The 13656-nt window shown below is 51.8% G+C and overlaps 1 protein-coding gene across 1 annotated transcript in view; it reads right to left on the reverse strand.

Annotated features, from left to right (window-relative positions):
* The window catches only part of LOC144772679 (V-type proton ATPase subunit S1-like), a 347985-nt gene that overhangs the window by 193166 nt on the left and 141163 nt on the right, over positions 1-13656 (reverse strand). Inside the window, exon 5 of the mRNA XM_078657142.1 lies at positions 10741-10781. Coding sequence (XP_078513268.1) covers positions 10741-10781 — 41 coding nt within the window. The remainder of the gene's footprint in view (positions 1-10740; positions 10782-13656) is intronic.

Below are 13656 nucleotides of genomic sequence, written 5' to 3' on the forward strand. Positions count from 1 at the left end.
AACCAGACCTCTGCATCCGGTGTTTGTCGCTCCCAGATATCCCACCTCTCTCTGTAACTCTCTTCTGGCCCTTCTGGCCCTTCTGGCCTCCCCTTCTGTGACGGACCTTCATCAGCACTCTTGGCTGTTCTGCTCCTGAGGGCAGGCTCATCTCCTCCGGCACTTCCTACCCCTGGCCACACTGATAATTAACATCCTGCTGACCCCAACACAGCTCTTGTATGTTCTGTGGCCCTCACCCCTTCTTAACCTGTGTTACCTGCATCTTCATTGGGCACCCTCTACCCCTTCCCATCACTCCCATCGTCCAGTACCCCTGCTGTCATAGCCTTACCGCCCACGCACACATGTACCACCATCCCGCCGGACCCATATCTTCATCTCCACATTACACCTCACGGCTTTGGCCTCCAGGGAAAGTGCTAACCTGGGAAACCAGAACAAGCGGTTCTGGAGCCCTGGCACTCTCATTGCCTGTACCCCTGCGCCTATGCTGCATGTTACAAGCAGGGCCAGAAAGGCCTTTTATTCCACCGGGCATTTCCCCAGTGGGCAGGAGGCCGCTTTTGAAAGGCCAGGCCGCTCCTGCTGTCTCTGTCACTTTCACAACGCCCAGGGGTTAATTACAGCAAGCCTGTGAAGGCTACAAGGGAGGGGGATGGCAGAGAGACAGAGAGGGACAAGATGGAGGGAGAGTGAATGGTTGGATGGAAAGAGAGAGGTAGCGGGTGGACATAAAGGGAGCAGCACTGATTTGAGCATTTAGGGCACGGCTATTTTAGGTTCCTCAGTCTAACTCTGGTTACAAAGAGGAGCGGCTTCTATGCAGCATGCGCCGTGCTACACCCCTTCCTCTGCAGCGGCTAGGCGGTTGCCTACCTCTCCTGCACAGGGCGACGGACTGCCTCTGGAAGAGACAAATGTGTACGACCCAGGCATTATATAAAATATTGTGCTGGGATAACTTACTCCCACAGCTACCTGTCACTGAGTCTCAAGTCTATATCAGGCACTGTGACCTATACTCATTGCTCCACAACGTGCTATATTTCCCAGTGGCCTCTACACTTCCTGCTCATGCTACATGCTTTCTATTACCGTATGCCCTTTTGCCAGCTCTCCCTGCCCACTCTGCCTGCCTTTAAATACCCGCTTTCTGTGTGCCTGTTGCTCCCCGCCTCTTTGCTTCCTCATGCCCATGTCTTCTATATTACTTTGTTCTATGCATTAGGGCCGTCGTCTCTCTAACGAGGTTAGCATTTGTACAGTTTACTCAGTTTGGCTCCCTTGACCGAAAAACCCTTTTTTGCCTCTCTCCAACGGATTTAGCTTTCCTTATTTTTCTTAAGGTATGTATCCCCCCTAGGAAAGGTTTACAGGGTGTTCCCTTAACTGGTGTTAACCGTTCAGGATTTCCAGAATATCACCAGGGTCCAACGTATTTGTTTTTGACGCATTTACTTTTTAGGTCCGACCCCGGCGCATATTTAGCTATTTCAAAAGCCTCATGTTTTCAAAAAAATAATAATCTAAATACATACATATATACAGACACACAAGGGCTCCTCCACTGGCCTGCTCAATCAGCATTAAATTGCAGCTTTCACCGACCACAACCTTCAGCATTGGTCATGGTTGTGGCGTTGCTGACTAGGCCCAACACTTGGGTGAGGGGCTTGCAAATAAGGGACACCACAGCAGTGATCTGGTTAGCCGGAAAAGACCCCGAGCGGTCTTCCGCATCTTTATTTATACCCCGGCGCGAGCCCGCCCCAGGGTGTGCGTGCGTGCGTGGATGTAAGGGATACAATGTAGGAGAGAGCCCGAGTGGCTCTCTACATCCCTCCTTCAATTTAGTTCTGTTCTTGCTGCAACCATCAGGTCCCGATTTACGGGGATGCCCAGGCAAAGTCTCTCAGATGCAGGTTGGGTCTCGGGTTGGGCCTCAGACTGTACCGTTGGTTCCGGGTACATGGCGGCTCTACAACCCCAGCCGGGGTTGTCTCTGCACCTTCGCCCATGATGGTCACTCTGGGCCGAATGTGTTCAGCAATGAGATTCTGCGGTGCCATTCTGGGTGGGCTCTCACTGCTTTGCCTGGTTACCGGTGATCTTGGCACGCTCCCGCCTAGATCTAGGCCTCCGTCATCTACAGCCTCGGTCTCTTCCTCGGTTCGGTGTTCTCCAGTTGTCTCACATACTTTCTTAAAGCATGACACATTCCGTGTCACTACTTGTCCATTTCGCCTTGCAGTTACCATCGTCCCTTGGATTTTGTCTACTCTCCACACTTCCGACTCGTACGGTGTGCGGAACTTCCATCCTGGGTGGCGGTCTCGCACTACCACCATGTCTCCTTCTTTCAGAGTGGGCCCCTTCGCGTGACGATGCTCGCTCGCCTTCATGTTGGTGTTTTGCCGTCGGGCTTGAATGGTCGCAGCATCCCTCTCTTCCGGTACCCAGGTGCTATCGGTCGGGATGCTGTCCCGAGGTGCTCGTTTAAATAATACATGGGCAGGAGCACATTTTGTCGTGCTGTGAGGCGTTTGTCGGTAGGCTCCTAGAAATTGGTCTAGGGCTATTTCCGGATCTTCCCCATTGTCCACCGCAATCCTCAATGCTCTGTTCAGTGTTCGCATCAGTCTTTCGACTTGCCCATTTGCCTGGGGCCACAGCGGGGTGATTTTTCTGTGCTTGATCCGGAGGCTCTCAAGGTAGGTTTGAAATTCTCTCCCTTGAAAGGGGGGTCCGTTGTCGGACTTAATTTCATCCGGGAGCCCCATGGTTGCAAAGACGCGGCTCAGCACTCTTTTGACTTGTGGAAATGCAGTTGAAGATATGACTTCGACTATCGGAAACTTTGAAAACGAATCAACAAGGACGAGCATGTGTCTGCCATCAGGGAAACTACCAAAGTCTATGCTGAGGTGTGTCCAGGGCGTCTGAGGTGCTTCCTCCGTGATCACTGGTGCTGGGGCTGGGTCACTGCCCGTGATTGTGCAGGCATGGCAAGATCGTATCATGGCGTCTACTTGGCTGTCCATGGCGGGGAACCACACTTTGCTCCGCAGGCGTGCTTTTGTCTTGCCATGCCCTGGTGGCCCACGTGGGCTAGACTTAGGGCTCTCTGTTGGAGGCTCTCCGGTATGACGATAAGGTGCCCTCGGAGGATGATTCCTTCATCGCCCACGCTCAGTTCGCTGCGTATCTGCCACAGTTGTTGACGTGCGTGGCTCACCTCCGGCCGGAGGCTCGACGCACCATCGAGGAAATGGGCCCAGCGGTTTCCTTCTAGAGCCTGGCGAACTCTCACCAATGTCTCATCCGTGGCGGTCGCTTCTCCGATTTCTTTGAGTGACATATTTTCCGGGCACGCAGCTTGCGAGATCATGTGGACAAACTCTTCGGCTTCCACCCCTTCTTCTCTGGGTGGATACTGGTTGATGACATCAGGGTGTCGGGACAGGTAGTCGGCTGGGTTGTGCGCCCCAGGGCGGAACACGATTTTGAAGTGGTAACCCTGTAGCTGAACGGCCCAGCGTTCGATGCGTGGGGGTGCCAGCCGGGACGACCCTGCAAATAGTGGCAGCAGCGGTTTGTGGTCCGTCACCACCGTGAATTCTTGCCCGCACAGGTAAAGGTGAAAATGTTGGCATGCCCATTTGATGGCCAGGGCCTCTCTTTCAATTTGCGCATACCTGGTTTCTGTGTCTGACAGTGCTTTACTGGCGTACGCGACAGGTTTCCACTCTTCGGGTCCGTATTCTTGCAGAAGCACAGCTCCCAGACCCACGGGGCTGGCGTCGACGATCAGTTCGGTCTTGCGTCGGGGCTGGAAGTATGCCATGACGGTGTCATCGAGAAGACTGGCCTTGATTGTTTGGAAAGCTTTGTTGGCGGCTCCTGTCCAGTCCCACTTGTGTTCTGCTCTGGTGAGAGCTCTGAGGGGTTCTGCAATCGCGGCCAAATTGGGTATGAACCGACCACAGTAAGTGGCCATGCCCAAAAAACTGCGCACCTCGGTGGGGTTTCTTGGAGTGCTTGCTGCCTTGATCGCCTCTGCCTTCTCGGGGTCCACTTTCAGGCCTTCCCTCGTGAAAGTGTAGCCAAAAAAATCTTTCGACTCCTGGTAGAAGGAGCACTTTTCCCGGTGTAGGGTCAGTCCGCTGTCCACAAGTCTTTGGAGTGTGGCCCTCAGATGGGCATGATGTTCTTCTAGGGTTGCAGAGTACACTAGTATATCATCGCTGAGGTTGATCTCTCCGCTCAGTCCTGATAGTACTTCTCGTATGGCGTTTTGGAAGACTTCCGCCGCGGAGGAAACTCCAAAGCTTAACCGTTTGTAGCGTCTTAGCCCCACGTGGGTCGAGAAGGTGGTGATATCCCTGCTGGCTGGTTCCAACTCGAGCTGATGGTATCCCGAGTTGAGGTCGAGCTTTGAAAACCACTTCGCCCCGTTCAGATCAGCCACTATATCATCCATGGTGGGAGTGATATGTCGTTCTCGTTTGACAGCTGTATTGGGCAGCCTCATGTCCACGCATAGTCGGATCGCCCCTGGTTGCTTTGGCTTTGGTGCGACCACCAGTGGGGAAACCCAGGGTGTCGGGCCCGACACTTTTTCGATGACGCCAAGTTCTTCTAGCTTCCTGAGCTCTTCTTCGACTTGTGGCCTTAAGTTGAAGGGCACTCTCCTGTGTCGGAGTGCTACCGGCCGGACTGACGTGTCTATATGTAGCTTGAACTTCCGCCCTTTAAGCTTTCCTAGGCCCTGAAATAACTCTGGAAAATCCTTCAGCATAAAGTCTGCATGTGCCTGATGCACCTGATTGGCAAAGAACACCAGGCCAAGGTCCTCTGCCGTGTGACAGCTCAGCAGTGTGCCCTTTTTCCCTTCGGTAATGTGAAACTTCGTCTCCGTGGAATACTCGCCATTGACTACCGTCGTTTGGATCACCCCTCTGAGTGGCAGTGGTTCCGTGCCTCCGTAGGTGTAGATCCTCGCCGTGGAGGGTGTCAGTAGGGGCTTCGGAGACATCTTCTCGTATTGGTCAGAATCCATGACGTTCACGGATGCCCCCGTGTCTATTAGGGCTTTAACTTCAGTGCCTTCTACTGCTATGGAGCACATGGGCGGCGGTCTCCTTCTCGTGGACGCTCTGCTTACGTAAGAGACAACGTACACCTCGTCGTCCTCATCGTCTTCATACCTTGGCCGTCTTTCTTGAGCCTGGTGGTCTGGAGGAGGTGGTTCGTGATCGAGCGATAGCTGTCGGATGCGCTGCGTCACTGCCCTGGCTCGCGGACCGGCTGACTTGAACTTTCCTCCCGGACAGACGGCAGCAAAATGATTTAGGCGCCCGCACTTGAGGCAAGTCTTTCCTTTCGCGCCACATGAGGCAGTTGCTGGGTGATCTTCCCCACAGTATCCGCACTGATTTCCTCTGGACTGGGCACTTCGTGGGCGAGTTGCTGGGAATCTTCTCTGGATTGCGTCGACTCTCTCTTCTTTGATTGGCGTTGTCCTTGCAGCAGCCGGGGCAATCACCGGCGTGCGTAACGCCGCTTCCATCTCTTCCGCCCTTGCGTCGGACAGCTCGTGTGACCTGGCTAGAATAAGTATCTCGTCTAGCGATATGCCCGGTTGGCGTAGGATGAGCTTTCTTAGCAGCTTTGATTTGCACCCAACTATGATTTGGTCCCGGATTTCCTCTCGTGGGTTGGTAAACGGGCAAGTGCTTGCGAGCCGGCGGAGCCAGGCGTAGTACATATCAACCGACTCTGAATCCGTCTGCCAGGCTCGTTTGAATTTAAACTTTTCAAAGTCATTGTTGAGTTGGGGATCAAAGTGCGCGTTCAAGGCTGCGACCGCAGCGTCGTAGTCGTGCTCAGGCCCTGTGTTAGGGAGTGATTCGAATAGTTCGTAAATTTCTGGCCCACCATATAAGATGAGGAGCGACCTTTTCACCGTTCCGTCTGTCTCCCTTGTGCCTTTAAAGTAGAGGTTGAGCCTCCCAACCCACGCCTTCCATCTCAGCGCCGCCGTTGCCGGGTCTGCCCCCTCGCTAAATGGTGGAATGGGCGCTGCGCCAGAGTGTAGGTGGGTGGACGTCGCTTGCATGGGAGCTCCTGCCTGGATCTGGGCCTGTGGCTGTGGTGCAGCTACCGCTGGTGGGGGTACGACTGCTGGAGGTGGGTTTTGGCCTGCCCCATCTTGGACCGCTCCTGTTGCCACTACAGACATTGTGTGGCCTTCTTCTCACCCCTCTGGAACTTTCCGGTGTTGTGTCTCTGTGTGCTGCTAGGGTTAGTGTACTGTTCCGTGGTCCCTAGTGTGATGAATCTTTCTTGTTGAGTTCCCGCCTTCCTGGCTTTGCCAATGCTTGTTGTGACGTGGGCCACTGGGGTGTGGTGCGTGTCACTAATCCTTTTGGCCTTGTGTGCTGGAGACAGGGAGCTCAGTTCTCCAGGAGTGTCACAGGGGCTGTTTGCCTTTGCTTGTGCTTGTTTTTTTCCCTTTTTTTTTCCAGAGATTGTGTGTGCTGGTGAGCGTTGCCGCTCCGCATCTCTGCACCTTCCCTGGGCCGCAATAGTGAAATGCGAGGCTGGGGGAGTGTCTCAGGCCTCCGCGAGCGTCTCACTCGCTCTCCGCTGTGGTGACGGCTGGGCTGCGATAGGCCTCGCGGGGGCCACGTGGTGCAGCCGCGTAGGATGAGCCGCCTCGCGTCGGCGCCAGATGAGCCTTCCTGCGGGCACACGCTGCCGCGCAGGCGGAGGGAGGGACACGCTGGGGTGTCGCGCTGGCGGGGCAAAGGATGGACTCACCCGCAGGACTTGCCGGACGGCACCTCGACTCCTTGCGAGCCCCGCCGGCTGAAGGCGCTCCCTCCAGGGAGGCGCGTGGGCGGGCCTCAGGAGCCAGGACAGGTCGGGATAGGAGACGCAGGTGGGCTTCGCAACTCGAAGCAGGCAACGCGGCACCACCGACACACAGCTCGGCACGCGTGAAGGTAAGCCGGCCTCGTCGCCAATGTGGCGTTGTTGACTAGGCCCAACACTTGGGTGAGGGGCTTGCAAATAAGGGACACCACAGCAGTGATCTGGTTAGCCGGAAAAGACCCCGAGCGGTCTTCCGCATCTTTATTTATACCCCGGCGCGAGCCCGCCCCGGGGTGTGCGTGCGTGCGTGGATGTAAGGGATACAATGTAGGAGAGAGCCCGAGTGGCTCTCTACAATGGTCAGCCCACTTCATTCTTGGATGTCTTGCACTATGAGTGACAGCAATTTTTTCTTTTTACAGCTGCTTGAGAACGGGTGGCATTCCGTGATTTAACTGGTAAGCCTCAGCTCCTGGATCTCTATTTATTTTTTTGTATGTTTTATACTATTACTTTTTGCATTTTGAATATTACAATTTTTTCTAATGCATGCTTGCCACGGTCGGTCCCGGTGGTTTTACAAATGTTTGTTGCTCATTGGGCAGCCTGTGGGTAAGGTGGTAGAGTGTCTCATCCATACGGTGATCGGATGGCCCGGTTTTCCCAGGAAAATCCTGTTTTTCGAGAACCCTTCCTACGTCCCAACACATTTCATTACATTGGAAACGTCCCAGCTGTTACAGACTGCCCTGAGCATACGCAGTTAAAATGCTGCGTACGTTCACGTTACCACCGACCCTCTCATGCTGAGTCAGACAAGGGCAGAAGATAACCCTGCTGGTCTGCTGTGTCTCCTCATTATGCAGCACAGAAGGTATCAGCCCTTTATTTCTTCTGAGAGGCAGACAAAACTTTCAGAGACGGAAGAGACATCAACGGGCATTTTTACTAACACTTCAGACAACGCAAGGAAGCAAGCAAAGTTGCTGTGCTGCGTTGCGTGAAAGCGAGAGGGCAGAAAGGCTCCATATTTACAAAGAAACGGCACATTTCTGCTCTCTCATTGCACTGGCGCACTGTGAACTTAGTAGCACCAATGTAGGTAGTGCAATGGTGTCTGTGTTACAGGCAGGATCATTTTTGTGCAGGAAGGGATAACCTCCTGCACAAAACTGTCATTTGGAAGCAATTTCCTCTTCCTATGCATGCTGCAGTATGCTGCATGCATAGAATTAGGAAGTATCAAGGAGAAATAAAGATATTTCTCACTGTTACGTCTGCTTCAGGGAGACGTAATCTCAAGTTTACTCACCTTAGTAAATCTGGAATTGAGTTAAAATTCACGTCTGGATGCTTGGGGACAACCATGCTCCACCTATGGAAAGCCTCCCCGATGCAAAGTAATACAAGGCACTGCTATGCTCTGCCTTGCGTTACTTTGTATTTACAAAGCCATGCAAAGTGGCCTTACGTGGCTTAGTAAATGCCAAAAGAGATGTTACACCGGGGCTGCACCAGAAAAGTGATGCAACCTCGATGAAAAACATTAGTAAATATGGGCTCTAGCCTCTTAAACTAGCCCTGATATCTAGCCTGGCCTACAGATTTATGGAATTTATGGGTTGTGACCTTGTAGTCCTTCTTCTATATCAGTAAGTGTTCTCACTGAAGCTTCTCTGTGTTCATGATCGGTGATAACATAGAAATCACAAGGGCTCAGTGGCCTCAAGGTCAATGGCCCCGAATGCCACTCAGCTGGGATGTATGATGATGCAATGCATACCATCACAACGCGGTATGTTACATCGCGGTTTTGGCAACGCAAGTCATTACATCGACTTGCGCTGGAGGGCGCTGGACTTAGGAATAGCGTGAATTACTATTCCAACTCCAGTCTACGTACAGTAGGGAAGGTGTTGGAATAGTAATTCACACTATTCTTTAGTCTAGAGCGCCCTCCAGTGCAAGTCGATGTAATGACTTGTGTTGTTAAAACCACGAGGTAACCATACAATGTTGTAATGGTTTCGTGGTAAAGGATGTTTCCCACACAGCTGTCTCATCTTGCGGCTTGAATGTAAGTGGGGCACAGGTACTGCACCCAGGCATGGCGGCTGAAAATGGCCTTGAGATTGCCACATCACTGGTACTAAAAACATATCTTTTCAGAAATTAGCTCTCCACCTGGATCTCTCCCCTCTTCCCTCAGAGTTCTGTTACCTCTACTCAGCGCTTGGACGCCCTCGGGCAGCAGCCGCGCTTTACAAAACTCCTTCACTTCACTTCACGTGCATGCAACTCCTCTAGCTCTGCCCCAGTGCCCCTGAGTAAAGTGGTTATACCTTCATTCCGCTTGGGGTCCTCATCTCAACAGTCCAAAGCACTACGGACCTTTGCATTGCTCTTGCGCCACGCAGCGTGGTGCAAGAGTGATGCAAACCTTAAGACAGATCTTTGAAGCCCCGCAAAGTCACTTTGCATGGCTCTAAAAATCTGGAGTAACGCAGCACACATCGCTGCATTGCGTTACTCTGCCCTGGGAAGGCTTTCTATGGGGGTTGCATGGATGTTCCCACAAAACTCCCATGGATCTTGACGCATCCCCATATTTACAAGCACTTGTAAACCTGAGGAAGCGCCAAAATCTTACACCTTCCCAAAGGTTGCATACCAAGGAAAAGCATCTCGATTTCTCCTTGTTTCTTCCTCTTACTAGGTGTGCTGCATTCTGCAGTACACCTAGAAAGAGAAATATCCCCCCCCCCACAGGATTGTTTTTGTGTAGGAAGATGTCCCTTCTTGCGCAAAAATAATCCTGCATGCAACACAGGCACCCTTGCACCGTGGTGCAAGGGTGCCTGCATTGGCGCTCGTCTGCCAAAACAGCGCCAGCGAAGGGAAAGGACAGGCTTGCGCTGTATTGCCTTTAATACAGCGCATTCCTGCCCTCGTCCTGTCACATGCTGCAGCGCAGGAAATTGACTTGTTGTGCTGCAGTGCATGACCCATAAATGAGCCCCCAGGAAACCAGAGGATTGTCCCATTGGGAGTACTGAGGCATTGGCCCCGATTACAAATCTCACACAATTACGGGTGCAAATAGGGTAAATTAGAGAGTGCGCAATTTGCACCCTCAGAATGGGAATTACATGAATATAGTGTATCAATTCGCCTAAGCGGGGGCACGTAAAAGGGATATACGCGCACTTCGCTTCCATTATCTCTAGCAGGGTTTATCTGAATTGCAATAAGAAACCTGAGAACCTTCGCCACGCGTGTTCCTGGTTTATTAAATTCAAGTCACATATTTTTGTGTGTTTTAGTCTTACATCTACAGAACTGTAAAACACTGAGCATCATAAAAGTTCCATAAGTGGACCTCTTGCATCGTCTTGGATGGACTCACTGGTTCTGCTTGAGGCTGGCCCTGTTGTTGCTGTGATGATCCACTGAGTTCCAGTGCAGCAGGGAGGTGAGTGATTTCTCATTAAGACATTCAGGTCCCCTCTGAGAGCCCCCTGCATTATTTATCCTTCATTGACACCAGGAGCCGGTGGTAGCCATAGTTACCAGCAATGCCAGAGACCTTTACATCTCACAAAGGTCTCGCCGTCATCTACTCGGAATTAGTCAGAGAAGTTGTCATGCGAACACAGTTAGGGGCAGACGGGTTAAAAGGCTTTGATTAAATTAAAATAAAATATCATACTTCATATCCCAACAATGTCCTTCACATAACTTTCATTCTGAGTCACATCTTCGGTATCTTGCTTTATTTATCTTTCGGTGGGTGACTAGGTCTGTATTTAGCAGGTATGTGTGTTTCAGCTTTGGTTGTTTTTATTGTCTTAAACTACTTACCGTTTTCAGCGAAGGACCACGCATCGGGGATGCCGCTTCCTCTAGAGAAACAAAAGGAAAACATAATTATTTGTTCTGAATCAGTGCTAACATTCCATCGCAAGGACATATGCAGAGTCCCTCATCAGAGCCATGAAATACATATGGAGTAGTATCTAACAATTTGTACCATCAACCTGTGCCTGTAGCATTCCTCCTGCTTTGGAACCAGTGCCTGTAGTATTCCTCCTGCTTTAGAACCTGTGCCTGTAGCATTCCTACTGCTTTCGAACCTGTGCCTGTAGTATTCCTCCTGCTTTAGAACCTGTGCCTGTAGCATTCCTACTGCTTTCGAACCTGTGCCTGTAGTATTCCTCCTGCTTTGGAACCTGTGCCTGTAGCATTCCTCCTGCTTTGGAACCTGTGCCTGTAGCATTCATCCTGCTTTGGAACCTGTGCCTGTAGTGTTCCTACTGCTTTGGAACCTGTGCCTGTAGTGTTCCTACTGCTTTGGAACCTGTGCCTGTAGTATTCCTCCTGCTTTGGAACCTGTGCCTGTAGCATTCCTCCTGATTTAGAACCTGTGCCTGTAGTATTCCTCCTGCTTTGGAACTTGTGCCTGTAGCATTCCTCCTGCTTTGAAACCTGTGCATGTAGCATTCCTCCTGCTTTGGAGCCTGTGCCTGTAGCATTCCTCCTTCTTTGGAACCTGTGCCTGTAGCATTCCTCCTGCTTTAGAACCTGTGCCTGTAGTATTCCTCCTGCTTTGGAACCTGTGCCTTTAGCATTCCTCCTGCTTTGGAACCTGTGCCTGTAGTATTTCTCCTGCTATGGAACCTGTGCCTGTAGTATTCCTCCTGCTATGGAACCTGTGCCTGTAGTATTTCTCCTGCTTTGGAACCTGTGCCTTTAGCATTCCTCCTGCTATGGAACCTGTGCCTGTAGTATTTCTCCTGCTATGGAACCTGTGCCTGTAGTATTTCTCCTGCTTTGGAACCTGTGCCTGTAGTATTCCTCCTGCTATGGAACCTGTGCATGTAGCATTCCTCCTGCTATGGAACCTGTGCCTGTAGCATTCCTCCTGCTATGGAACCTGTGCCTGTAGCATTCCTCCTGCTATGGAACCTGTGCCTGTAGCATTCCTCCTGCTTTAGAACCTGTGCCTGTAGTATTCCTCCTGCTTTGGAACCTGTGCCTGTAGCATTCCTCCTGCTTTAGAACCTGTGCCTGTAGCATTCCTGCTGCTTTGGAACCTGTGCCTGTAGCGTTCCTACTGCTTTGGAACCTGTGTCTGTAGCATTCCTCCTGCTTTGGAGCATGTGCCTGCTGCATTCCTCCTGCTTTGGAACAGGTGCCTGTTGCATTCCTCCTGCTTTGGAACCTGTGCCTGTAGCATTCCTCCTGCTATGGAACCTGTGCATGTAGCATTCCTCCTGCTATGGAACCTGTGCCTGTAGTATTTCTCCTGCTTTGGAACCTGTGCCTTTAGCATTCCTCCTGCTATGGAACCTGTGCCTGTAGTATTTCTCCTGCTTTGGAACCTGTGCCTGTAGTATTCCTCTTGCTATGGAACCTGTGCCTGTAGCAGGCCCGGACTGGCCGTAGCGGGCACCGGGCAATCCCCCTGTACGCCGCAAGGGTGAGGGCCGGTTTTGGGCCCCTGCAAAATCGGCCCTGTAACAAAATCGGCCGAAAACCGCCCCCCACAAAGAGCTCGGTGGCACCCCCAACCCCAGGGAAGTGGGGCAGGGGGGGCCGGCCAACACTTTGCCAGGGCCGGTTTTGGTTCCCAGTCCGGCCCTGGCCTGTAGTATTCCTCCTGCTTTGGAACGTGTGGGTTTAATATCCCTTGTGCATTGGAACATGTCAATAAACAAGCCCTAGTATGCAGGACGCTGCAGCAGTAGTGGCTTCTACCTAAGGGGGGTGGTGGCCTGGGAGGACGGAGGAAGGCGGGCAGGGGGAGAAATAAAATACATTTTAAAAAACACTTACCTTAATAGCGCCAACCGCTGCCTCTTCTCCGTCCTCTCTGCAGCAGGAACCAGGTATTGAAGCACACAGCCTTCCAGAATCCCCTGACCAATCACAAGGCTGCCTTGCAGCAGCATTGTGATTGGTCTGAGCACCGTGGTTCGGCGCACAGACAGGGGTTCGCAAGCTGTGCATGTTCTCCACCCAGACTGTAATGCAGCCTGGGTGGAGAACATGCAAAGTGCGCATGACGATTTGGCGGGCCCAAGGCGGCTGGCCAAACCATCATGCACACTTCTCCCCCTGCGACGCGGGGAGCCCAGCCCGCCCTGACGCTTCAAGTAAAGCTGAATAAAAATAAATGATAATAAGGGAGCGTTATTATCATTTTGTTTTTTGTATTCAGCTTGCAGTTGAAGCAGTGGGGCGATGCTCCTCCGCCTTAGCGGCAGAGCCGCCACTGCCCTGCAGCCGAAGTATCCTTCATGCTTTGGAACCTCAACCTATGAAGTTGTAGTATCTCTCTGCTTTGGAACTTGTGTCTGCAGTATCCTAAGTTTTTTGGAACATGTAGTTTTAATATTACTTGTGCACTGGAACATGCAAATATACTATCCCTAGTACACTGGACCCTGCACCTGTAGTATCCTTCATGCTTTGGAACCTGAACCTGTGAAGTTGTAGTACCTCCGTGCTTTGGAACCTGTGGCTTTAGTATTCCTCCTGCTTTGAAACCTGTGCTAGTAGTATCCCAAGTGTTTTGGAACCTGTGGTTTCAATATCCCTTATGCAGTGAAACCTGCTGATCAGCTACCCCAAGTACATGGGACCGGATGGCTGAAGTATCCCTCATGCTTTGCTACCTGAACCTGTGAAGCTGTAGTACATCTGTGCTTTGGAACCTGTGGCTGAAGTACCCAGAGATCACTGAAACATTTGGTTGCCTGACCCCGCCATAGGGCC

The sequence above is a fragment of the Lissotriton helveticus genome, chromosome 1_1 (genome assembly GCF_964261635.1).
Source record: "Lissotriton helveticus chromosome 1_1, aLisHel1.1, whole genome shotgun sequence".
NCBI lineage: Eukaryota > Metazoa > Chordata > Amphibia > Caudata > Salamandridae > Lissotriton > Lissotriton helveticus.